Source organism: Mus caroli, chromosome 5 (genome assembly GCF_900094665.2).
Source record: "Mus caroli chromosome 5, CAROLI_EIJ_v1.1, whole genome shotgun sequence".
In the NCBI taxonomy this organism is placed as follows: Eukaryota; Metazoa; Chordata; class Mammalia; order Rodentia; family Muridae; genus Mus; species Mus caroli.
Genome location: NC_034574.1, coordinates 58,351,519 through 58,379,455, shown reverse-complemented (window position 1 = coordinate 58,379,455; position 27,937 = coordinate 58,351,519). Strand labels below are relative to the sequence as shown.

At 42.0% G+C, this 27,937-nt stretch overlaps 1 protein-coding gene across 1 annotated transcript; it reads left to right on the top strand.

The window, feature by feature from the left end:
- Positions 1-24: 24 nt before the first annotated feature.
- Tmem156 (transmembrane protein 156) lies at positions 25-27,937 on the top strand. The gene is made up of 6 exons (XM_029478082.1): positions 25-158; positions 12,177-12,446; positions 17,130-17,390; positions 19,012-19,131; positions 20,563-20,625; positions 27,762-27,937. The coding sequence occupies exons 1-6, from the start codon at positions 71-73 to the stop codon at positions 27,866-27,868; spliced, it is 909 nt and encodes a 302-aa protein (XP_029333942.1). The 5' UTR covers positions 25-70; the 3' UTR covers positions 27,869-27,937.

Here is a 27,937-nt window from a genome sequence, read left to right as displayed (position 1 = left end):
GAGATGAGAAGCAGGAAGCAACATACTATCAAGCTACCGATGGGAACACATTTGTGTCATGTGAGTAGACATGACAGAAACAGCTTTCCTTAAATTATTTGTGGCAATAGTGATCACCTTCATTTTAGTCCTGCCAGAATTTTTCAAGACACCAAAAGGTAAGTAAATCATTGCAATCCAGCTCTCGTTTCTTACTTTAGAGTACATTGTCAGCTAGCGGTGACAGACGAGATCTTTTTGGGTGTATGCAGCATGAGCTGAAGTTCGGTGAGTGAACTGCCTTAAGTGAAATGAGATCCCAATTTTTAGTTGCCTGTTGTCTAGCATAGTGGCCTTAGGACTTAGTTATGTTACAATTGAAAATGTAAAGAAATATTTAAAGTCTGATTTTAGATTCCAGACACGGGACTTAAGAGAATAGCATTTTATGAGTTTGTTCTTTGAAACTGTTTCCTTCTTTCAAAATAATCATATATGTCTGCCTTTAGATTCTGGAACTTACTAAGGGAACGGACATTTATTTATTTTAAAATGAGCCATTTGATCACAAGGTGAGACTAATAATTTCCTGCTGATTTTAGAAAATAGGAGTAAATTTTAGTATTTTTAATACACAGTACAAACCAGATGGGTACAAATATAGGCAGGAATGTATGTGTTTGGGAGCATTGGGAACAAGGCAAAACCCACCCTGAGAGCCCTGCAAAGAATTGTGATATATCTGTTGAAACTTCAGGGTAGAGAAACAAAAAAATAAGGGAATTCAAATTATTTTTTATATATTATTAAAAGATTGGAAAACATGTTATTGTGGGTGTTTAAGTGATAATTGTGCTCATTAGCCTTTAATAAGAAGGTTTAAAAAAAAACTCCACTGTTCTATTACTAAATAGAAATCATATAAATTTTCTAAAACTAGAGAAAAACTTATATTTGATATCTCGCTGCAATGAATATTTATTGTCGAATATATGCAAAGATATGTATTCAGATAAAAATACTTTTGCTAATTATATTTGATGACATACTGCAATGATTATTTAATGTCGCATATTAAATGATGCTAAGTAGCCAGATAAAAATATTTTTGCTAAATAAACACTGTAACTGCAATTTTTACGAATGATCGAATTTAAATTTTTTTCTTTTGATTTAGTTTTTTAAAATATATATATATTGGGCACATATAATGTATATTTTTGATACTTATTTTCACCCGCTGAAAATGTGTCCTAAAGAAAATAGAATAAAGACAAGTTATTTTTAAGATATTTTGGGCTGAGAGTAGCAACATGTTTTTAGCTATCTAAGCTAGGCCTTCTCTGTGTCTATATTCCTATTACTTTGACCAATTAGTTTGAATCTAATGAATATCAGGTAACTGGCACACACTGTTTGCCAAGTTGGTCAGTGCTTTAAGAGTCTATTAAGGATTGTGAGGAGGAGGGAAAAGACAGAGGCATTGTTCTTTTGACCACTAGTTCTTGCTAGAGGTGACACCAGAAGACCAGTGTGGCCCAGGAAAATTCAGAGAGGTGCATGGTGGGCACCTCAGTGGGCCTTTGATTTTGTAAGCAGAAGAATTTGGTTTTTTGTTTGTTTGTTTGGTTGGTTTGGTTTGGTTTTCAAAATACACTTCAGCTGAACTTGCCTGGCCCGAGAGCCAGTCTGTTCTTCATGTTAACAAGAGCCATTTATAAGATTTGTTTTTCTCAGCTGCCACTGTGCTTCACTGCTTGTCCTAAACCAGAAGGAACCACTTCTGTTTTCTGGTTGGAGCGCAGCATCAACGGTTGTTTCCATTCTTTGGGATGATGAAATTATTTGGCTATTTTGTTTCAAAGGATCCTTACTGTGGAACAGCAAACAAAACTGCAAACCATGGTCTTCTGATGTCCTTCAGTGGTGGAAGGAATTTTGCTCAAAGCCACCACAAAGTGTTGATTATTGGGTTAACTCACACACACAATAGTATAATAATTATGCTTTATAATAGTCTGTGGGTCATCAGGATTATTGCTATAACCTCAACATGTGTAACCTTATATTGATTAAATTAAGGGGATATGGATTTAACTATTTTGTTACTTAATTTGAAGTGTGAGAGCGGGTGCAAGGTCTCCCCATGTCGCCCTGGCTGTCCTGGAACTTGCTATGTACGCCACGCTGGCCTTGAACTCACAGAAATCTGGCTGCCTCTGGCTCCCAAGTGCTAGGATTAAAGGTGTGTGCCACCATACCTTGCCATTAATGTCAGTTTTCAATCTCAGTATGAGTTAGGTTTTGAAATGAATTGAATGGTCAATCAGTGAATCTCATAAAGAAACTTCTTGCGCACATCAGACTCGACCAGCAAGAACGACGCTGCAACAGGATCCTTCTGCACACGTTTATTGGGAGAGCTTGATTGTAGAGGCGAATAGACCCCGAGCCCAGCACTGGTGCTGCTTTATATAGGCCTAGGAGAGGCGTGTCTCACACCCAGATTGGTTGTGCTTGGTTAATGCTTACCACCTCATTTGCATGCCTACATCTGATTGGTTAATTTCTCTCACCTGATTGGTTAACTTCTCTCTCTTCTGATTGGTTAACTTTTCTCTCATCTGATTGGTTAACTTCTCTCTCATCTGATTGGTCAATTTTGGTTAATTCTCAAAACCTCATCTTGGCAAAAAACTTTCCTGCCTATGTATGCGTGGTGGCCAGCAGAAGCCTGTGCCACTCTGCAATGGCACATGTGGCTTCCCACAGAAACTGGTACAATTAGATGATGAAGTGAGACATTCTCAAAGCAGAGAAGTGAATTTTAAGACTCTCAGGGCTAAGGCCTGTCAGGCATTTTCCTTTTCTTCTTCCAGATTGTATTGTCTTTAATTCTAAAATAAATATGACAAAATTATTCGACTTCTAAATTACTTACCAATACCCTGTTTTTGGCCATGTTAAATAAACTCAGAAGGAATCTCAAGGTGGATCAATGTATACATCAGGTTTAATATATTTATTTTCAAAGCAATAAACTCTCTAAATCCCCAAGTTGAAAAGACAGCATCATATCTGATCATATTCTATCAAGAATGCATCCAAATCTTTGAAAAATTATTATCAGGAATCTTCTGTTGTTACAATTATGTAGCAATAGCTATTTGGTCTAATTTTAAGAATGAGAGCTTCTTAGATATTACTTGCCACTAAACAAGGGGGCATTGGCAAGATGACCTATTGTCCAACAATGGTCTGAAGCCCCCAGTTATTTTAGAAGGTATTCAGAACACAGCAGTTGAACAGCTTGTCCCACTTCAATTGCTTGTAGAGAACAGAAATACTGATTCCATTTCTTGCAACTGAGGAAGCAAGGTTGCTCCCAACGACAAAATCACCAACCTGCTTTTGTTGGATGAAACCTTAAGATGGAGACTCAGGAGGCTGGAGAGGTGGCTCAGTGCTCAAAAGCACTGGCTATATTCCCAGAGGACCTGGGCTCAATTCTCAGCACTGCATGGCAGCTCACAACAGTGTAACCCCAGACCCAGGGGATCCTACACTGTCTGCTGGGCTGCACAGTAACCAGGTATGCACATGGTGCACAGAAACACATGCAGACAAAATACACATGTAAAATTTGAGAGGGAGACTTGGTTAAACCTTAGATAGATCCCAGTGGTCTGTAACTTATTCTTTCACTTATCCATGGTGTCTCTCTGTGCTGGGAAGTTAAGGCTTACAAAAGGAAAAGCAAGTCTCTCTTAAGGGGTTTTTCAGCCACGAAGAGGACCAGTGGTGGAGCAATGAAGTACGACCCCATAAAGAGTAAAACGGGATGTGGAAGGAGTTACGAGAATATTAATGTTGTTTCCAGGACTATGCTGGGAGGTTTCCTCTGTTCCCAGTTGCCAAAAAATAATAAGTTGGCAGAATTCAAATAATCCCCCACTATTTTTCTTGCTCACAGAAGCACTTTCTAGGAGAAGTTCTGATTCTTATTGATTTTCAAATAAAATGTTCGCATTTATCTTAAAACTTTTCAAGAGCAGACATGGTAGGGCATTACGAAGGCTTGCAGCAAGCAGGACAAGAACAGGGCAGATGAGTACACTGCGGCGAGTCTCATTATGTCCCGGTGTTTTGATGTTGCTCACTTTGAAGAGTCAAACTCGCATAAGATAGGTTCATTGGCTTTCATTTCTCTTCCCCGTCACACTTTCTGGTGGAAGTGGTAGTGTAATGAGCAGTAAACAGAGGCAAACCAAGGATGAAGGACCTTTCCTTGGGAATTATAGGACAAGCCCTCCTCAACTCTGCAGTGTGTCTCCACTGTGTTTATGTCTCTATTACAAAGGAAGAGTATTGACACAGTTGCAATGAATGAATGAAATGTCCTTGTTTTCAAACTCTGGGCACTTTACTTTCTTCTTATTGACTCCTTCATAAAAATTTAATCAATATCCCTAATAAGGTTTAGGACATATGACTATTTAAGTTTTGAGCTGGCAGAGGTCAAATTGTCTTGCCCAGAATGCTCTCAAGTGATTCTCTCACTTCACCCTCCCAAGTACTGGGCCTATGGGTGCTCACCACTGCATCTGGCTCATTTAGTGTGTGCGTGTGTGGGGGGGGGGGGCATGTAGCACATGTAGCAGCCAGAGGTCAATGTTAAGCATCTTTCTCTTTTGCTTCCACCATAATTATTTTAGGCAGTATCTCTCATTGAACCAGAGCTTATGAACCGGCGTGACTGGTTCCTGGTAACCTCTAAGGATCTGCCTGTTTCCAACCCCCAGTCTTTAGGGTTACAGATGTGTGCCACCATGTCTGTTATTTTTAAGTGTGCTGGGGACTCAAAGTCAGGTCCTCGTGCTCATGTGGCAGGCAGTTCAATGACTGAGTCGTCTCCCTAGACCTCTGGCTCAACATTTGTAGTAACTCTTAACAAATACGTGCATCTACATATACCAGGCACAGGGCTAAATATTTTTACATGGAACTCCTTGTTTTCTTTTCTTTTTTTTTTTTTTTTTGGTTTTTTGAGACAGGGTTTCTCTGTATAGCCCTGGCTGTCCTGGAACTCACTCTGTAGACCAGGCTGGCCTCGAACTCAGAAATCTGCCTGCCTTTGCCTCCCGAGTGCTGGGGTTAAAGGCATGCGCCACCACCCCGGCTCCATGGAGCTCATTTTTAATGGATTCAATACTCAACTAATCTACTGGGAATGTAGTTCAGTGGTAGAACAAGTGTTTGGCAGGTATAAAGCTCTAGGTTTGATCTTGAGTAGCTGCTGGCCCATGAGCGGATGGGAACTCTACCTTGATCTCCTATTTTGCCAAGAGTGCTGGGATTGCTGACAAGCACCACCATGCCAGGCTTTGGCACAAGTTCAGGGACTCAGAACTGGGGCTGTCAGTCTTGTTTGGTTACACTTTCACCTACTGAGTCATCTCCTTAGCTCTATTTTTAGTTTCTTGAGAAACCACCTCACAACCACTTTGGAGTGGTTGCACCGGTTTATACTCCTGCTGGGAGTGCGTAAGGATTCCTCTCTCACGGTGTCCTCCCAGCACTTGTTATCATTCGTTCTCTTGATGGAGGGCAAGCCACTCTGACTGCGCTAAGATAGAATCTCAACATAGTTTAACCTGTATTTTCTGATGGCTGGTGGTGTTGAACATAAATGTTTATTGGTCATTAGGTATTCTTCTGTTTTAGAACTCTTTGTCAAATACATTTACCTGTTTATTGGTTAGATTTGTGTGTGTGTGTGTGTGTGTGTGTGTGTGTGAGAGAGAGAGAGAGAGAGAGAGAGAGAGAGAGAGAGAGAGAGAGAGAGAGTTTAGTTTCTTCAGTTCTTTACAGATTCTGTATATTTATCCTCATGTTAAATGCATAATGACAAAGCTGCTTCTTTTCTGCAGGCTGTCTGTTTATTCTGCTATGCAGGAACTTTTCAACATCATGCAGCCAGGATATCATGTGGCTGGGTTCTAGTGAGGGTCCTCTAGATACAGATGTCTAGTTCCCCTGAATATTCATGGGGCAGAAAGGAAGCAAGTTATCTGGTTTTATAAAGCACAATTCCTATTCTTTAGAATTTCACTTTCATGAATTAATTACCCCACAGACTCCACCTCCAAATATCATCATATAGAGACTTGAGTTCACTAGATGAGTTTTAAGAGGATACAAACAGCACATTGAGTTGGTTATTTAATTTTACAAGACAGTGCCAAATAGTTTCCCCAAAAGATTATATTAGCACTGTTCCTAGTAGCAAAAATACTATATACTGGGCTTTCACTGAGTATCATGAAGCTGCACATAGAATACATAGACTCTTTTTTTTTTTTTTTTTTTTTGGTTTTTTGAGACAGGGTTTCTCTGTATAGCTCTGGCTGTCCTGGAACTCACTCTGTAGACCAGGCGGGCCTCGAACTCAGAAATCCACCTGCCTCTGCCTCCGAGTGCTGGGATTAAAGGCGTGCGCCACCACGCCCGGCTTTACATAGACTCTTATATAATCCATATGTTCTTTACAAAGTTTACTGACAGCTTGCTAATTGAAAGATAACTAAAGCATTAGGGAAATAAGACTAAGAGTAGTTATCTGGCAAGCAGTGGGGAAAATGTCTGGTTGTGGGGAAATTTTTGTTTGTTTGTTTGTTTGTTTCATCTTGGACGAAGTGAGGGGGAAGACCTTATCGAGAGTTTATACATATCTGCCATAATTTGGATACTGAGGTCTATTGTGTGCAAGGTATAAAAATCTCAGTGCAAGAAATGAACTGAAGGCATTTTGGATCAATGGTGCCATTAGACACACAGCAGAGGGAAATACCAATATTCTGTGGAGGAAGAAAAAAAACTTCAAACCAGTTCTCAAATAACTCCCAAAGAAAATAAGCTATTAACCAAAACATTATAAAACACATGAAGACTCAACAGACGAGAATCAACAGAAACAGCAGACAGCAGAACCTGATCTTGAAAGAATATTATATTACATTTGTTAATAATTAAAGCAATATACATAAATACTTAATTGTTTCAGTAGATAAGAGGAACCTTCAAAATTATAAATAATAGAAGCATATGTTTGGATCTTTATTTCATATCGCATATGGAGCTAACTCAAAACACATTTAAAAGCATTGTAAGATCCAAGACTGTCAAACTGTTATAAGAAAAGATTCTTGATTTGTTGGTCCCTACCATGACTTCCAGAAATGTCATCAAAAGCAGAAGGAACAAAGATTTTAAGATAGACAAACAGAATTGCATCAGACTAAAAAAAAAATAAATAAATCTAAGCAACAATCAACACAGCTGTGGACAAGAGAAGATATTTTTAGGACACAGTGTAACAGCTATAGTCACCAATTTGACTACCACATTGTAACCACAATTAAGAGGTAACTTTCCATCTTCCCCAAAAGTTCTCTCTTGCTCCAACCCATAAGAACCCTTCCACTGCCAAATATTGTGCATTTTCCTAAATCTCATATAAACGGAACCATGTGATGCACAGCCACCTGTGTGGCTTATTCGACTGCACAAAAACACCATTGTGATCAGTCCATGTTGTTTCTTATAGTTCCTTCTGTTTGTCCTGAGTGCTATTCCATCATATGCCAGAGGTTGTTTTTAGATTCACTATTTGCTGGAAATGTGGATTGTTTTCAGTTCTTGGCTCTTACAACACTGGAAAGCTACCATAAAACTCATGTGCAGGTAAAATAGAAGCATCTGATCGTGCGGATGTTTTTATTTGTGTGTGTAAATTCCTAGGAGTGAGGTTTGGCGACCATATGGTAAGTATATATTTAACTTATAAGAACATGAAATCTGTTCCCCAATGGAGTTGTGCTGTTTTGCATTCCTATCAGGAATGTATGATGTAACACTTCAAAGCATCATTAGTTTGAACTGCTAAAAATGGAAACAAACCAAATGTTCACTGTCAGAAAATAGATAAATTATATAATAAATTCATTCATAAGACCCAACAATTTAACTACAGTTGTGCAAAGCCAACATGACCACAACATATTAAGGAAAAGGAGTAAGCCACAGAAGAACACATATGGTAATGCTATGCATTTGTGGGCTTCTAAAATGTGCTGAGATGCAGGGGGCTGCTGAGAACGCTTCAAAGGTGCTGGCAACAGCCCACTTCTTAATACTGGGATAGGAATACTAATATTTGCCTATTTTCATTCTCCCTGCCCCCAGATAGGGTTTCTCTGGGTAGCCCTGGCTGTCCTGGAATTCACTCTGCAGACCAGGGTGGCCTTGAACTCAGAGATCTGCTTGTCTCTGCCTCGTGAGTGCTGGGACTAAAGGTGCATGACACCACTGTCTGGTGTTATTTCCACTCTTCAATGTGCACAAAGCATCTTGTACAAGCATATGTGTGATCTGTTCTTACAGTAAAAGTTAAGGAAGGAAAATATAGTTCTTTAGGGTTGTCCTTCGCTTCTCTTTGAAAAGGAGAGAATAATTGGCCTGCCCCTTTCTCCAACTCTGTTTTCCTAACTCTATTTAGTATTCAGCATACCTCCTCAGGGAAGGTGCCAACTTGGTACTGAAGTCATTCTGGGATGCATTTGCATCTCTCAGGGTGGGCAGGTAGAGGTCTGACTCCAGGAATATTAATGGAAGTAGTTAAATTCACAAAGCCCTGGTTATGGAGGTGGGAATACGGCCCGCCCAAGGCCTAAAGCTGTTGGGAAGAAGGATTTATTTTTAAAAATTATACCAAGAAAGGCTGTGTCCTCTACTTATTCCTTTTCCAATAGAATTATTCAAAATTGAGGTTTAAAAACCACATAAAACAACCAGATAGTCAAATATAGAGGGCATTCCATCCATTCTGGAAAGCTGGGCTGGCCACTTAATTGAATAAGACTGCAATGTTGACAGCAAAATTGTCTCCCTCTCCTTTCTAGGTCATGTCATAGCAATATAAATTCAGGATGTCGAAAATCTCGCAAGATCAAAGTGCCAGTGAGCGAGATGGAGAGGTGGCAGGAAACACAGGCTTCGTGTGTTTTAGTAATATTGAGAGAATCCTGAGAGCATTCTGTCAGTGTGTGCATGGCCCTCCACCTCCTTTGATTATTGCTACTAAACAAAATAATCTTTTTAAAGATTTATGTATTTGTTTTATGTATATGAGTACACTGTAGCTGTCTTCAGACACACCTGAAGAGGGCATCAGATCCCATTCCAGATGATTGTGAGCCACCATGTGGTTACTGGGAATTGAACTCAGGACTTCTAAAAGAGCACTCAGTGCTCTGTTACAGTTATGAACTCTTTACAATTTTTACTATAAAATATTTATAACATCATAAGATCTATTTGAATAAAATTCTGTTCCCCCAAGGAAAACTTTTATTAACAATTCAATTTTGAAATTTCTTCACCATTAGAAATTACATGTGAGTTATTTGAGAAATACTTTTAAATACAGAGGGCTAGGACATGAGCGTTTACATGATTAAACGACAGTACAAATCACTAGTAATCAGACGCTTATGGAATTACTATTAAAATATAGACTCCGTTAATTAAAACTGTTTTAAATATTAGTCACTAGTTTGGCTTCCTTTTAAGCCTGAGCCAAGGTTTTGAAGTAAGAGTAACTACTTTAAAAGTGGAGCGCAGTTATCCGTGGCGCTCAGAGATCCTAAACTACACGGTAGAGAGGAGGCGAAGGAGCCACAGAGGGGTAGGATTGGCATGTCAGTTATTTCGCATCTAAAAAAAAAGTTGACGCTGTCTGAGTCACTGGAAGACGCATTACCTAGTCCTTGATAGGCCACACTGCTAGACGATTATTCTCAATTACGCAATGAGCTCAGATTTGTTCATATTAATTAGATCACAGGTAAGCCCTAGCCTAGGCAAAGGAGGCATTTAAATTTTATTCATTTTTATTTTGTGTGCATTGGGGTTTAACCTGCATGTCTGTCTATAAGGGTAGAAGATCCCCTGGAACTGAAATTATAGACAATTGCAAGGTGCTGTGTGGGTTTTGATCAGCCTGGCCCCTGTGCATTTATTTTTTTTCTTTAAATCTGGAACACAGGATCACATTTTAAAATCTGAAGGCCAGAAGAGGATATTGGGTGCCCTGGAAGGGGAATTAGAGATGGTTGTGAGCCACCATGTAGATGCTGGGGGCCCTTCAGAAGAGTGGCCAGTGCCCTTAACAGCTGAGCCATCTCCCCTGACCAAAGGCCTGCGTTTTAGACAGTTCATTGTGGTAAGGTAGAAACCCGTGATAGGAAGGAACCGCTCACCCACGGCTGGGAACAAAACAGTCAAGTCTCTTTGTGGTGGATTTGGTTTAACTCTTGTATTATGTTAACTGGGTTCCCAAAATTGCACGAGATTCCTCGCAGGTAAGACACTGAGGGTCCCTGGCTCTCGTTGGCTTTGATTGGTAAATAAAGTTGTCTGAGGTCAATGACTGGGCAGGGAGACAGAGGAAGGACTTTAGGACTTTTGGGCTAGGGGACTGGGAGAGGAAGGAGGATTTAGAATCACCAGGTCGGGAAAGATCCAGGCTTGAGAGCTGCAGAAGAGAGAGCACACCCATCATGTAAGAGCGGGGAAGAGCAGCCCCAGGGGACCCTGATTGGGTCTATGGTAGCAAAGATGGAATATAGATTTTAGTAAGTAATAACTCGGGAGTATTGGAGGGGAGGCGTTAGCAAGGTGGAAGTTTGAGAGTTTTTGAGCTGTTTAGGGCATATTAAAATAGAAGGCTGTGTTTATGTGTCTTCCATTCAGGAACTCAGAACACTGGGGCAGGTAGGGAGGAACTTGCGCCATGCCGCCCAGTGATTTGAGTAGAGGATAATCGCCTATGGCAACATCTCTTTGTCTACTTGCTCTCACTCTTTCTGGCAAGTCCATTCCTTCATTCGAGCCTACTCTTTTGGGAATTCCAGCAAATACTGAAGATCCACTGAGACGCCAGCCTTGTGGACTGAACAACTGCTGGATTCTTAGACTCCCCATCAGTAAACAGACACTGTTGGTCTAGCTGGACTGCAGCCTATAAGCTACTCTAATAATCATACATATCCATATATGTACACATACATATACACACATGTATACAAATTATATATATGTGTGTGTGAATATACATACATACATACATATATGTGTGCACACACACACACATATATATATATGTATATATATATATATATATATATATATATATATATATATACACATTTCACTTATTCTATCAGTTTGTCTTTCTAGAGACCGCTGACTCTACAGAAGGGGCTTTGACAGAGCAGCAGAGCTGGGAGAGTAGAAAGCAGAGACACAGAGGAGAAAGTACTATGACTATAGAGATCGTGGTATGCATAAGCCAAGGCGCACAGGCAGCTACCAGGAGTTAGGAGAGAATCAAGAAGACTCTTCTAGATTCCCTAACGCTTAGACACTTCAGGATTTCTAACTACTGACATTAACATTGAACTTCTGGCCACCCATTCTTCTTCCGAATGACCAAGGTTGTGGTACTCCTTTCTAGCAGACTTAGGAAACAGACACAGAAAGGCTGTCCAGGTTTTGGTATCTTTTCTTCAGATCCATGCAATTGACTTTTTGAACATAGATCGATTCAGGCAAACCTAAGATTTATCTGTTAATTTTTCCCCAGCGGCTGGAGAGATTGGCCGGTGGTTAAGCGTACTTACTGTTCTTGCAGAGGACCCAAGTTCAGTTCCCAGTGCCCATGTCAGGGTGCTCTAACTCCAGTTCCAAGGGTTCCCACACATTCTTCTGGCCCCCACAGATGCACACGTGACATATATCACACACACACATACATGCAGGCGCACGCACACTTGATGCACACACACACACACACACACACACACACACACACACACACACACAAATCCTTTGAAAATTTCCAGAAGGGATGGCTACTGTTTCTAATCACTTCTCTACATGGGTATTTGTTCTCTGAAAACTAACACGGAATGTTGACAAGTTTAAAAAAAGAAATGCTTAAAGGGAAACAAAGCCTTGTCAAGGACTAGCCATCCTCTGCCGAGGAACTATGAAGAGCTTACTCTGTGTTTATTCAAATGTCAAAAACTCAGGAATCCGCAGCTAGCTAACGAGAGTTTTGTCTTGTTTCTCTGCAGAAAGAACCCGTGAGCTCTCCTGTCTGGAAGTGTGTTTCCTGCCTAACTTCACCTCTCCGCTTTCTTCCTTCAATTTTTCTTCTGTGGCTTTTCTGCAACCGGCAGAGGAAACACAGACTATTATGGGAATTTCTCCAAATCACTCCAGTTTCCAAAGTTTCGCTGAGATTTGCCGAGGCATCACAAGTAGATTGCCGATGTGTTCCTTGTGTTTGGTTTGTGAATCCAAAGGAGTCATGGATTTCACTTCTCAGGAACAAATATCAAAAGGTAAACACAAAGGAATAGACTGACATTTACCAAGTCTAAATTAAGTTGTTCTTGGGGGTGGGGGAAAGCAACCATTCCAGTACTGGAGAGCTAGCTCAGTGGGTAAAGTGCTTTTTGCCTTACAGTGTAAAGAACTGAGTTCGAACTCTAGAACCCATATAAACACTGGGCCCTGAGGCTGGAGGGATGGCTCAGCATCTCTTTCAGAGGACCAGCATCCACGTGGAGCAGCTCACACCTAGCTGTTACTCTAGTGCTGGGGAATTCCACACACTCTTCTGGCCTCTGCAGGCACTGGACTGGTGTGTACATGCATGCACACAGATGTACAATAAATATCAAATAAATATTAAAGAAAAGAAAAACCTGACATGCTGGAGAGCCTACTTGTAATCCCAGAGGTGCCAAGTGGGAAGCAGAGACAGGCAGGTCTCTGGAAGCTCACTGGACATACGGCATATGCTACTTAGTGGAGCTCTAGGCCAATGACCGACCCTGTTTCAAACAGAAGTCAAATGGCACCCGAGGAAAGACACCCAAGGTTGTCTCCTGACCTTCAAATGCCTGTGCTTGCCGGAGTACCGCGCATCCTTCCCCCCAAGCATTCTGGTTTAACCTCTGGTGACACTGGGGACACAGTGGTGTGGCTTCTAATGAGTGATTTCACAGGGCTTTGTAAACTTGATGAATTTTAGTTTAACCTATTGAAAACAAAATACTCCTTCATAAAATCTATCCAAATGCCAGTGTAATTCACATGTATTTGCTAGCTAAAAGGTCAGCTGTGTGTTCTTTCCAGATAGTGATTGTTTAGAATAAAATTAAAAAACAAACAAACATGACACTTCTAAGTAAATGCTTAACAGTCACCCACCGGGTATGAGCTGTCTTCTGTCTGTCTCTCCAGTGGGCCTCTTGAGGGCAAGACCTTTGTCTTCTTTTCCTACCATATGCCCCTTTCAGCATCTCGCCTGTTGTAAATCACAAGAGACGCTCAATAAATACTTGTGGAATGAAGGAAGGAACGAACAAAAGAATAACTGTATATTCTCTGCAGTGCTTAATGGGGCATTGTATATGATCATAGTTATCTTCGACTATCAAATTGACATATATCTAGTCACATGGGAAGACGGAATCTCAGCCCAACAATTGCCCAGATAAGATTGGCCTGTAGCCATGTCCGTGAGGCGTTTTCTTAATTACTAGTTGATGTGTTGGGCCTAGCTCACTGTGGGTGGTACAGTCCCTACTTGGGAGGCCTGAGCTATGTAAGAAGGGCAACTGAGCAAGCCAGAGTCATCCAGCCAGTCAACAATATTCCTCCACACTCTGTTTTAGTCCCTGCTTTATGCTCCAGCCCTGGCATCCCCCAGTGATAGACTGTATCCTTGTAAGCTAAATAAACTCAAGTTGCTTTTGGTCATAGTCATGCCCACATTCAAAAGCAATAGAAAGCAAAGAAGAACATATGTATTATGAGATTCTCATATGTGACATAGCTAATTGAACTGAATCAAATGGATCACTGAGAAACCAGGCAGTTCATTCACAAATTGTGGAATATGCTGGTAGCCTCAAGCCTCAATATCATCATCATCACTACCACCATCTTCATCACCACCACCATCACTACCACCGTCACACTCATCCTTTATTTAGCAGAGGTGCTCCTGTATCTGAACTTTTTTTTTCATTCTTTGAGATTCCTTGGCATTGCTTTGGACAAAATTGTTATTCCTGTAGTTTTATAACCATCTTTAGATTTTGCCCCGAATCTACAGAAAACGAGTTGGGGCAGTGCCTCTGTGATGATGGAAGGCTAGGAAGCATTTTAAAAGCAGGTGGTTGGCAGCCATCACTGCTCTGCCGCCTCAGACATATGTGAATAGGGCTTTGAAATATGACCGTCATCCTGGCCATGTAACAAATCACCCCACCAGCAGTGGCTTGAAACACAACAATCCCCCTCCCTTCTTAACTAAAGATTTATTTAGTTCTATTGTGTGTGTGTCTCTGTGTGTGTGTGATTGCTTGTATCTGTGTACCATGTGTCTGCAGTGGCCTCAGAAGTCCCCTGGGATTAGAGTTGCAGAGGATGTGACCTGTCATGTAGGTGCTGGGAATTGAACAGGGTACTCTGATAGAGCAGTGCGGTCTCTTAACTGCTGAGTCATCTCTTAACTGCTGAGTCATCTCTCCAGACCCCATTTTCTTTAGGCATTTGCCAGTCAGCAGACAGTCAGGTGGTTTCCCTATTTCCATTATTGTGAACTGTGGGGATACGTCTTTGAGAGTCTGAGTTGAGCTGTTTTGGATGCATATGCCAGAAGGTGAGATTGTTGGAGTAAGTGGAGATTAGACCGCTCAGTCTTTGAGGAACTTGTTTACTATTTCCCAAGCTGACTGGGCAGTAGTGTCTATCCCACTATCAGAACAAGGACCCCACATTCCCCCACTCTCAACAGCACTCTTTATTCATCTTCTCCACACGGGGCACCCTGACAGGAGTCAGGTCGATTCTGATCATGGCGCAAACTTGGATTTTTATGATGACAAGTGGATGTTGAACGTGTTTGCCTACGCCCATTGGATGTTTGCATACACCCACAGGACATGGGTCTTTTAACAGATGTAAGAATCTGTTCAGGTTCTGTGTGGGTTTGTTTGCTCTGAGACACGGTTTTCTTATGCTACCCATGATGGCCTCGAACTCCTAGTATCCAGCAATCCTCCTGTCTCAGCCTCTGGAGTAGCTGAGACAGCAGGCATTACCATCATACCTGATATTTGCCCACTTTAAAATCAGGTTGTCTGTTTTTCTCCGTACTCCTCCTTCCTCGATGGGAATTCCTTACATGTCCTGGATATGCCCGTTTATCAGCTATACCCTGTGAATCTTTCCTCCCATCCCATAGGCTGGCTCTTCCCTCTGTGGATGGTGTCTTTTTGTTTTTTGTTTGTTTGTTGTTGTTGTTTGTTTGTTTGTTTGTTTTCGAGACGGGGTTTCTCTGTGTAGCCCTGGCTGTCCTGGAACTCACTTTGTGGACCAGGCTGGCCTCAAACTCAGAAATCCACCTGCCTCTGCCTCCTGAGTGCTGGGATTAAAGGCGTGCACTAGCACGCCCGGCAGATGGTGTCTTTTACGTTGTCTTTCCACTTTCGTTCACATAGGTCTTCCTTGCAGCAAGTTAGCCATAAGGTGGGCCTTTTCACAGTGACTCAAGACTCTGGTCTTTGTGTCCCAAAGGATCAAGTGGAACTACTTCACCTTTTCCTGCTTGGTGATGCCATTTTTTTTTCTTCTTCTGCATTTGACTATCTTAAAATTAGGTCTGGAGTCTTGAGAAAATGACCACAAAATTCAAAGTATTTCAGCAAGGCAAAAAGGTTTGCTTTTACAGAGGCGGGTGTAGCCAGCCTTAATCAAACAAGCAAGTATGCCCTCCAGGAATCTCACTGGGTTTTTATTACTAACTCCAAGGGGTTCTGTGCCTCACTGGGAGTGGCCAGGGCGCTTAGCCTTGCATTCTGCTGCTGGCTAACTTAAAGCAATGCAGCTGAGAACTGCTGATAACTGAGACAGGATGCAGTGTTGAGGTCATACTTTGATCTTAGAAAACTGCTGACTGGGGAGGCATTTTTTTCTTTTTTTTCCTGAAGCCGTACCTTTACAAAGTTCTTTAAAAACAGAGAGCCAATCATGTCTCCTTTAAATCATTGATAGAATAGACCACGTGTTTCATTTATATGCCCACAAGGGGAAACCAGTCTAACTCTCCAGTACTCTATGGGGAGGGAGCTAAATCCCCCTATTTGTGGGAAATCAGTAAAGTTTTGGGGTAACATGGTGTAGACTGAAATGTATCCTCTCAAATTTTAATATGTTGAAGTATTAACCTTCTTCAACACTGAGGCTGTGACATTTGGAATAAGATTGTGGTACATATAGTTTTCTTAAGATGAGATCACTGTCCTGGAACCTAGCTCAGTGTGACTGATGTCCTTTTAAAAGGAGACCTTTGGGCTAGGGAGGTGCTCCTTTTTAAAGTGCTCCCCAACCAAGAAAAAGGACCCAAGTTAGATCCCCAGAACCAGAATGAAAAGCTGTGTGTGTAACATACACTTATAGTCCCTGTAATGGGGAAGTGGAAGAAGGACTCTTGGGACTTGATGATCAGCCAGTTTAGCCAACCAGCAAGCTCCAGATTCCTGCAAAATAACAAAGGTTCATGTCTGCCCCCTACAGGTGTACATGTAGGCACACACATCAGTTTCACTGTATACACACTATGCCAATATGTCGACATAGAGAAACACACACATGGAAAATACCATGTGAGGATGAAGGAAGTGACTAAGGCGGTGTTTCTGTAAGCCAAGGAAAGCAACAATTTTAAAGTTACAAATGTGATAATTATGTCCATAGCTTCTTTTTCTATTTTAAGAGATTTGGGTCTTTGGTTGGTTGCTTGTGATTGTTTTTGTTGTTGTTGTTTTGGCTTGGTTTGGTTTTTGAGGCAAGGCCTTGCACTGTAACCCTGGGTGGTCTGGTACTGTCCTCCATCAGCAGCCCGAGGGTTAGGGACATCATAACTATGTCCAGTGATACTTAGCTCTGAATTATGTTTTCTTATTAGATATCACCACTCTGCAAATAACCCGTTCTCAACCTCTCTGTAGGTCTTGTCATGAGGGGATCAATGGAAGTGAAGGCACGTGACTTGTACTCACCCTGTCAGTATTTTAATATCACCGCCGCTCTTATAGCTGACCCTGTGAAGGAAGACAACACTACTTGCACTCCCAAAACCCGTCCTGGAAAAGCCTCAGCTGTCGATGAAGATCTAGCCAGGAAAAAGTCTCTCAACCACACTTGTAGATTTATGAAAAGTACGAACAATTGCGCTCACATTTTCTTGCGCCTAGAAACGGGTGTAAAATGTAAGTTTGAAAGGAGGTCAGAGGGGATGGGAGAACTTTGGTATCTATACAAAAAATGAAGAAAGAGCTGTGACATTAACCAAATGTCACCGGAAGTTGAGTTGCTGAAGAATCCCGTTGCTGAAACAATGCAACCTGAAAGGGTACTAACCTTTCTATGTGTTTAGTTTTCCTATCAAAATGTATTTTTTATGGGACTCAAGCATAATCGGAGATAGAGGTGGTATGTCTGGGTTGTGAGAGACATGACTTGGGACACTAGAAAGGGACGCTAGAAAGATTCTGTCCTAGGAGAGCTGTAGTATGTCTGGTATCTGTGCTTGATGAACAGCCGACAAACCTCAGAATTCAAAGGTGGGAGGGTTTTTTGAAAGGTAAATATCCATAGAGGATTAAAGTTGGTTTTTAGCCAATTCAACCCATCCTCTCTCAGAGCTGACACAGTCCAGGTCACCGGTTGATTCTGAGGGGAAAGAAGGTCGGATGTATGTAAAGTCTGTTCAAGGCTGATTAAGTTCCTAACACCCTGTTCTGAACCCCACAGTTAATACTTTTTGCTAAGCACTGTGCCCCCACCTCACCAGTAAACTTATTATTAGAAAGCATCTTATGATGCATCCCTTCAGCGAGCGCCTTCTGTATGTCAAGCCGTGTGCTGGGACGGGAGCCCAGAGACAGAGGAACAGAAAACTAGAGAACTCAATCACCTGTAAGCAGTGCCTCCTGGAGCTGCTAGTGCCACGGGGGACTCTTCCCTAGACATTTTGGTGCTCCAAGAATATGGGCGTTTTCCCATTACTTTAGAATGCTTTTCTAAAGCTTAGCCATATTAAAGGTAATTATTTTTTAAAATTATGTTTCCAGCAAACATAGATATAGAAGGTGCAGCCTCCCCAAATGTTCCTTCACACGAGTCTCTGGGGATATTTTCTATCCAAACTGTTTTGTACCAGACTTTACCTGGCAGATCAGGATTTGATCCTTCAACTCCCTGGCCACCCATCCAGCTCAGCAGGGTCCTCTGTCTGCACCAGCCTTCACACAGTTGCCCCACCTCCAGGGCACCGACTGGGCCTTTGTTAATTTGAGGGCATATTTGGGGGGCCATGACCAAGATGATTAATGGCACACAGCTCTGACTCTAGCGCCACTGCCCTGTGGCACTCTTGATGTACAATAAGAACATTGGTATTGGCATCACCTGGAAGTGTAATTAAATGCCAGGGGTTTGAATTGAATGGATCCCTGGGAGCCACTTGGCCAATTTCCTCATTTAGTAGCTTTATTTCATATAGTGGAAAGACATTCAGGTAAGCAAGGGACCCTGTTCCAGTTAAGGCTGCAAATGCCTTCACCATTAAAGGCATGTGCCACAATATTGCCTCTTATCTGAGGTACTATCTCATTGTGTAGAGTGTGTGTGTGCACACGCACACACATGTCTGCCATAGCACAAGAGTAGAGGTCAAAAGACAGAAACCAGGAGTTGGTTCTGTCCTTGCTCCCTGTAAGCTATAAGGATGATAGAACTGTGTGTTGTTGAGTACTTACGCCTGCTAACTAGCTAACTAATCCTTTATTGGTTTATAGTGTTTAATATATATATATTTAATTTTTACAGCTGTCACTTGTTCCATGAAGATCACTTGGTACATTTTAGTGCTATTAGTTTTTATGCTAAGTATCATCTTTATTATCCACAAAATACTTGAAGACCACAGGAGAGTGCGGAGACGGCAGAGTGAGTACTAAGAAAGAAACCCGTTGCAGGGACTGTCTCTGTGAGGGCATCCCTTTGCCCAGGAAGACACATACAAATACCTGCTTGCCCCCTGATTTTCTTTTTAGTTCAGACGGCCACTTATTGTGTACCTACTATGTGTAAATGCTGGTTCTAGATACTCTAAGAAAGTAGCAAGTCAGCTAGCAAGCAGCAGCCTCTGTGGGGCCTGCTGTGCTTCCTGGCTGTGAAGGGAGTTTCCAGGTGGAGGGGGCAGCATGCAGAATAAGAGTGATCAGGACCGCTCTGACTTCCCTCAGTGCCAGACTGTTACCAGGAAGTGTAAGACAAATAAGTCCCTACCCCAAGTTGCCTCCGGTTTTGGTATTTGTCATAGCCCCAGAATGAAACCAGAACAATATGTAAACAGTACTATGATTTTCGTTTTGTGCATGGAAAGGGGAAAAAATGACCAAACTCAGAAAAGTTCATGGTTTTGTCCAAAGCTGCACAACTAACAAAATTACAGTATAAAGACTTGGTATTTTATAGGCATTGAAATCTTTATTTTAAATAAGTGTATGTTATTTGAAGATAATTTTCATAGTTCTATGTTTCTTGAACTATTTTCCTATGTGAATACAATTAAGAAAGAAAGATACAAGGTAGTAAAATGCTTAGAAAGACATGGGTAGTGGGACATTACCCATTACAGTACCCATTACATTACCCAGTACATTAAATTCTTTCAAATACCTATCCAGATGACAAATTTGATGGCTTTCAAAAGTTTTTCTTACAAGTCTAAGCATATAAAGTCATGAAAAAAATCACAGTACTCATGCCATTACACATAATTAATCTGAAATGTTTCCTAGATACTCTACATATCATATCAATGTAGATAAAAGTAGTATTTTATAAATAAGGGTTGATACTTTTCATGAGCAGATGGGCCATAATGATATTTATGGTAGTGGAGAGACCACCACTTTAGAAAGAGTCTGTGGGTTTTTGTTGTCGTTATTGTTTTGTGGTTTGTTTGTTTGTTTTGAGACAGGGACTCAGTATGTAGCTCTGGCTGGCCTGGAACTCACAGAGATATATCTGCCTCTTCCTCCCCGGGGCCGTGCTAAGGTTAAAGACTTGCACCAACAGGCCCTTGTGTTTGTTAATGAGAGAGGACTTAACAGTAAAAGTCCTTCAGTGCCTTGTTGCTCCAGACCCCTTTCAGAACTCCTTGATAATCCTTTAAACTAGAACCAAGAAGACAGCAAGAATGTGATTTTGGAAGGGAGGGGCACTGGGGTCTTACTATGTAGTCCAGGCTGACTTCAATCAGTATCCTACTGCCTCAGCCTCCCAAGTGCTGGGATTAGAGGCATGGACCACCACAGCTAGTCAAAAGTGCTTGTTTGTCATCTAAATGTTTAATTTCTTTTCTTGGAACAGGTCATAAGTACAAATCTACATCTGGTCTCTTAAGAGGGGGTGGCTCTGCCAAGGTTATTCCAGGTGAGTCCGCGGCAGCCTATGGCTAGGACAGGAGATCCCAAAGCTGCTGTATCAGTTCAGAGCAAGCTCAAGATTGGAGTTCATTTTCAGTAGCCTTGGGACTGGAATAAAGGAACTGTGGGCAAATAGAATCCAGCTTAGTATGTCTCATTATCAGGGGACAGTCATGATCAAAGCCACCTCCCTAAATAATGGAAAGTTTTCCTAATTGGCAAGAAGAAACTCCTGTGAGTAGGCAGGGGAGAGAAAGCCATAGGGAACATGCCTGGGGTTTATTTTTAAATGAGACAAGATACCATTATTTCTCAGAATTGCATGAAGTAATTGTAGAGTGGGCAGAGCCTCTGCCGGAGCCTTCACTTCATGGGGTGTCTTTGTATAAAGAGAACTCCTAATAGCCTCAATTAAAAAGCCCCCTGTCCTCTCCGGAGAAGCCGGGAGGGACTAAGGGGATCCTAATTAGAGCAGCTAAGAAGGCCGTGGGCACAGATGCTCTGGCTCCAGCCTCATCTCTTTCTGACTGTGTGGCCTCCTGAATTCCTACTGTCAAGTCACATTATAAAGAGAGACTATGATATGGACAGGGGGATGTCCTTTTCCTTCACTGAAAAGAAATGATTTAAAAAAAACTGGAAATCCAATCTAGGGCCTGGAGTGTATTAGGCAAGCACTCTACACAGCTGAGCTGTGCCCATCCCCTCTTTCTAAATTTTGAGACAAGATCTCATTAAATTGCTCTAATTTATAGCTGAGATGGTCCTCATACTTGTGATCCTCCTGCCTCAGCCTCCTGAGTACCTGGGCTTAAAGGTTTGTTACAAGGTCTGGCTTCTGTTTAGTTTCCATTTTAATCTCCTCCAGTCTCTCTTTCTTTTTCCCTCTCCCCCACACCCTCCTGTGTGTGTGTGTGTGTGTGTGTGTGTGTGTGTGTGTGTGTGTGAGAGAGAGAGAGAGAGAGAGAGAGAGAGAGAGAGAGAGAGAGAGAGAGAAGGACTTACTACATAGCCTAGGCTGGCCCTCAAGAATTATAGTTCTCCTGCTTCAGGCCCCCAAGTGGTAGGATTATGCTCATATGCCTGTCAAGAAGGAATATTTTGGACTCCTTAAAAAGCCACAGAATTGAGTGAGGTTTACTGATATTCTTTGTCTCGAGTGGGTGGACAGCTCCTCTGCACTTGTGAGAAGATACAAAAGGAGGCTTCAGGTCTGATGTGTAAACTCTTTTTTTAAAACGACAGGAAACTGGACAATGCTCTGTCTTCTACTGCAGGGCAACAGCAGCCACCTAGAGACCCAGCCAGCCTTTCCCCGGGGGATCATGTGCCTAAGGCTTTTGTTAGCTACTGAAACAAGCAGTCACCCAGACCCTTAGTCTGGGAAAAATTAGACTGTGTGCACCTAAGGACCTAAATTTAAATAATCCAGACTTCCTAGTTGGTATTAGCAAGTTATTAAGCCATGTTTGTTTAGTTAGCATTAGTTAAACAATATTTAGTGTCAGCTATATATGAATCAAGTTAATAGAAATTTTGTGGTTCATGAAAATTTTGCTTAATTAATAACATATTTAAAAAAACAACCCACAGTGTGGTTTTAAGGAGAAAAACCGATTCCTAAAGGGAGGTAGTGATGATTTGTCTGTCTGTCTGTCTTTCTGTTTGCTTATCTAGTATACCTGCTCTACCCCAGGAATGGTTTAACCCAGCTCTGCAGAGTTTTGTAGCTGCCTGAGGAAGCTTGGCCATTTCTGTTTCCTGGCCATAATTTTGAACACAGCAGTCTTGTCTGAGAACAAGTCAGTTGTTCCCTTGTCACCTCATATAATTGGAGAAGTCACAAATTTTAAGTCCCGGCTAGCCACAAGATGAGCCTCACAAGTTATATTTATGAGCCCGTGGCTTTCCTGCATCCAAAAAAGCCTGTCTCGGGCCTGCCTTCCCTCAATGGCTCTCAATAAAAGGCCCCTGGCTTTACTACCAGGCATATCGTTTTAATGTTCGGTGCAGAGCCAGGGTGATGACCTTTTTAAAAAGACCAACAATCCTTTTGAAGCTTAACATCTTCACAAGGAGAAGAGGTGGATTCCTTTTTATTTATATTCCTCTAACCTAACCGCACCACCCCACCGCCACCCCCATTCTAAGTTGCTCTTTCTGAGAGAAGTGGAAAGAAAATCACGTCTCCCCTGAGCGCTGTTTTTAAGGCCGCTCTTTGTAATGATGGATTACAGGCAGCAGGGAGAGGTAAGGGAGAAAAGCCTGCCAGTCTGAATCTCTGGTAATGCTGCAGCATGAGATATAGAAAGGGAATGGAAAAAGCAAATGCCGGTGCGCCGCATTCAACAGTCAGGTGTGGGTGCTAGCCACGCACTCCAGAGTGGCTCTGTGGCTCATGAACGACAATACTAGTATTGTCACACGGGTGCCCACTGCGTAGGGAGACTCACACGTCCTCAAAACGCCCACCCTCCAACAAAAGAAACAAGGAGAGCTCACCCGGACCCTTCTTGAGCCTGATACATGTTAGAGCCACGTGGAGGAAGTGGGCCTCTGATACTCTCCTTCATGCCCGAGAAACAGGGCGGATCATGTTGTCTGTCTTGGTATTAATTTTCTTACTTTCTTATTCACTCAGTTATCATCGTCACCTGAGTGATGACTTCCTTTTACCCATCCTTGTGTCCCTCACGGTAGCATAGCTTTTGGTAGGCCAGCACAGCTCTAGGGAGAGAGAGGCATAGGAAAGCGGAGGTGAGCAAGACATGAATCCTGCCTGGTGTAATGGCTCACACCTTTAACCTCAGCACTCAGGAGGCAGAGACGAGCTGATCACAGTGAGTCTGAGGCCAGACTGGTCTACATAGTGAGTTCCAGGACAGTCGGGGCCACATAGTAAGATCCAGTCTCAATCAATCAATCAATCAATCAATCAATCAGATCCAGTCTCAATAAATAAATAAAAAAAATAAAAATAAACTTTAAAATAAAAAACTTAATCTTAAGAGTGGGAAAGATGAAAATGAACATGCAGAGTAGCAAGGACTCTGAATCACTGAGCCATCTCTCCAGCCACTGCCTTCTGTGTTCTCAGAGATAAATGGGAGACATCCACTTGCGTGCTGGGCAGCCTTTGTGGAATCCTGCATTAGGTCTCTGATAGCAGTGTTTCCACTCGCTCCAGCTGCCGAGCGGGAGAAGGTGTCATTCCAATATCTTGCCCAATGGTGAAACCATCCCAACCGAAAGCTCTCCGTCTTTAACTCTCTGTACTGAACACTGCGGTACTACCTGCCAAGGATCCCAGCAAACACAGGTGCCATAGCCATGGTGCTTCCTGCACAGGGCCCCAGCAGGTACAGAGAATCTGCTCCAGGCTGTCTTAGGATAAGGGAAACCCCTGTTGAATCAAGTCCTGGTATCTGTGCTGTTCTTTGACACACATCAATTTACTTAATTACTTTAATTTTTTCTGCTAACGAGAAAATGGAATCTAAGAGAGTTTAAGTAACTGGTTTACTGGTCAAAGCCACTGAAGGCACACAAAGCAAAGACAATGGGATTTTGTGATACTTGGTTGAAGTTACTGATTCATAGGTAGTTTCTAGAGTCAGGGTTCATTCAATCAATTCTGCGCAAACAGTGTAGTCTGAAGCACAGTTTTCAACGGGAACGAGGACCTGGGGATCAGGCTGGCTCATATCAAAACTCTTCTTGCTTTTTACATCTAACCCTGGAAATGGAGATGAAACCTGCTCCCTCTAAAACGCTGTAGCAGCTTCTGTGACCCAGTGAGTTCTCCGAAGAGACAGGTTAGCACTGGTGGAGAGCATTTTCTTTCCTGCAGTTAATGTGGGCGGGTCCTAAGGTAATGCATAGAAGAGAAAATTGACTTTTATTGTGAAAGAGGCTTAGCGAATGTCAAAAGTGGGCGGATGGCCCAATTCATAGTTATTTATTCCCCAAATAAAACCAATGGCAATGTAAAGTTATAGTTGCCAACATGTCTATGACCAGGGTAATAAAGACTATGCAGGGTTCAATTTCCTGCAGAAGAGAAGATACATGACTGGTGCCAGATGTTTTGCAACTAAGCAAGATAACATGAAATCCTAATTTTTACTTGCTTAACTATTACCCATAATACTGATGACTCTTAAAATGCAGGTTGGGTTCATAAAACAGGGAAGGTTATAGCTATCTGCTTGGTTATAGACTAGCTAAAAATGCAAAGGATGGCTCTTTCTTGGCAGGAAGGAACTCATAAGTGTGAAGAGTCCACGGCTGGAATGGAATGATTTATTCTAGGCATTCACTGAATGTCTTTATGTGACAGCCATTTGTACTAGCTCTGAAAGAAAGGGACGGCAGAAAATATGCTTCGGACGTGTCCTCCATCTTTGCCCAGATGGTCCCTGCCTGAACCCTCTGCCTCCGTTGCTACCCACTGTGTGCATCCCCTTTCTATCTAACCCTGACTTTGTCTTATGATCTGGGCTTAACCAACACTTTCCAAGACAAATCAATCATTACAACAAAATTAAGTCAGTCGGTTGTTTGCAAGTAGGAGGACCTGAATTCCTGAATTCAAGAATAGCCAGAACCTTTTTTTTTTTAAGTCAGCAGTGGTGGCAAAGACAGGTAGATCTCGGGCTCACTGGTCAGGGAGCCTAACTTACTTGGGTGAGCCCCAAGGCCAGTGAGAGACCCCATTTCAAAACAGCAGCACAAGGAGGACAGGGCCTGAGAAGAAATGTCACCTCTGGTTTCTACATGTATACACACATGTTCACTTGTGCATGCACATCTATGCACCTGTACACATACACAAGCACCCACCCCAAACTCATTTCATGTAGAATATGAACATATATACATGTACCATATATATACATATATATATATATACACACATACATATCTATCTCTATATAGATATGTATGTGTGTGTATGTATATGTATACATATATTAAACAAGTAGTAGTTTGGAGACAAGAACATAAAATAATTGGTGGGGAAAACAGGCTTTCCAAACATGAGGTGTAGATATTATCCCCTGTGGGAGACAAACTGATCTTGGACTGAAAACCCACCAGGATTAAAGTGATGTGAAAACCCCTGGCAGGTTACACGGAGGGAACACAAAATTACCTTGGAAGGAAGAAATGAGGTTAGAGCCCAGATGTCCTAGATGCAAAGGACCTTTGAACAGTGATAGAAATCTCTTTGAAAAGAAGTTGGAAGCATTGCATGCAGGGCAGCCTGGACATGGTCACAGGCAGTGTGATAGGCTTTATTCTACTGCTGGAAATCCGTCCTGTTTGTGAGATTCAGCCAGGCTGAAATCCACACTGGGGTTCTTTTTAATTTTTAAAAGCTCTTTGGAGCTTCCTGAAAAATGTCAAATGTTTGGGAGAGAGAATTGACAAATTCTTGAAAAGACATTTGTGATGTTTTCAAACATTCCTGACAGCCCTTGTTGCCTTTATGAGCATTGGTGAATTCATAGTATTTGAAAGAAACTCTATTTTCCAGTGTAGTGTGATAGGAAACAATTCCACTTGTCTTAGCTATGCTGAAGAAGGAATTACAATGGCATACACGTGACTTCAGGTGTTTTTTAAATCAAGTCTTAGAAGCTTTGCCATTAGCATATGAGTTGCCTGTCTTTGGATCCCAGGAGAAACCAAAGATATTGTAACACTAGAGAATATTCCAGACCAGCCATTATTTTGACAGGTAATAGCTTTTGATACTACATTATGGTTATTCTCTGCTGTAAAACATCCACAAACTGAATCCACGAGCTGACGATGAGCAGCTGGCTCTCCAGTCAGAAGAACTTTACTAATTCTCCTTGATATTTATTTCAGTTTATGAGTAGGCTCCTTTGATATAACCTTTAAGAGCGGTCTTCAAATCTCAAATTGCAGAAGGCCGCCCAAGATGTCTAAGGGTTGTCTAAGCAATTATTTGCACAGAAAATTTATTCTGAAAGCTTTCATGTAACCCAAGTCAATTTGGAAGTCTAGAACATCCAGGATCCCAGGCTCCTGGGAAGGGTGATTCAAATCTAATAGATCTTAGACAGAACCCAAGAATTTGTAATCATTGCCTCTGGTGAAGTTCAGGCTGACACACTATTGGTCACTATATTAGTTTCTGTGGTGTAACCAATTATCCCAAACAGTGGCTTAACACAATACATGTGAGTTATCTCTGCTTCTGTGAGTTGGAAGTTTGAGCACTCCTTAGCTGAGGATGGCTTAGCTCAGAGACAACCAATGCTAAAATAAAATGTTGATCATGCTGCATTCTTATCCAAAAACCCTGCTTCCATATTCATGCCTGGCAGAATTTACTTCATATTGAGGACCTTGGCTTCTTGCTGGCTGTATACCAAAGGCCAGTCACAGCTCCTTCATGGCACCTACAGCCCCACATGACTGCTGCTTTGAGGCAGCTAGAGTCTCTCTGATCTTGGGGAAGACCTGATTTCTCTTTAGAGAGCTTTATTAGTAAGTCAGGATCAGATCCACTCAAAATAATCTCCCTTTCCATCAGCTCAGAGTTAAGCAATCTGGGATGCTGATTACATCTGTAAAATACCTTCATCTTTATCCAGTAATAGAAGCTAATCTCGGTGGCTGGGAACTTTGATGTGAGACTGGGCTGACAGAAGGGGTACCCTAGAGGTGGCTGGTATTTACTGACCATGAAATGAAAATCAAAGGATGTTCAGGGCCTAAGTACAAGGGTTCTGTGAGGAAGTAATGGGGACATGGGGGCTCCAGGCCCAAGCAGAGACTCTGTTTCAGGTCTCATTTGTTCCTCTTGGTTGAGAAAGTTTTGCTATCTTCTCCTTTGGAGGGTTAAACATGAAACAAATGTTACCTTTAATGACGACTTTAGCGGGGGCTTCAGGTCGCAGTCTCAGGAAACTGAAAAATGAAGGCACAGACACAGGGTTGAGTGAAGCAGGTTAAAAGTATTAGAGCCATTGGAAGGAAATCGAATGAATGATAGAAACTGCCCAAACCTTTTTTTAGACAAAGGGCAGGTTGTCTTCCAAAACATCCATATTGCAAGTTCCTTTTGCCTTGCTATTGACTGACACAGCTCTCTGTCTTGAACTGTAGAGTCCACTCAACGGTTACCCTTAGTGCGGGTCATGGAAGTGCTCCCCGCAATACCAGAGCTTGAAGTCGCTTCTGCTGTGTACCAGCAAGATCAATATACACCGTGAGTGATGCTCAACCCTATTGACTATTCGACTTGTGCATTAGAAACCTGGATGGATTCAGAGGTCTTCGGT

Coding starts and splice junctions, on each gene's coding strand:
- Tmem156 (XM_029478082.1), top strand. CDS start 71: ATGACAGAAACAGCTTTCCTTAAATTATTTGTGGCAATAGTGATCACC. Junction 12,447..17,129: donor TCAGGAACAAATATCAAAAG/GTAAACACAAAG, acceptor ACCTCTCTGTAG/GTCTTGTCATGAGGGGATCA. Junction 17,391..19,011: donor CCTAGAAACGGGTGTAAAAT/GTAAGTTTGAAA, acceptor TAATTTTTACAG/CTGTCACTTGTTCCATGAAG.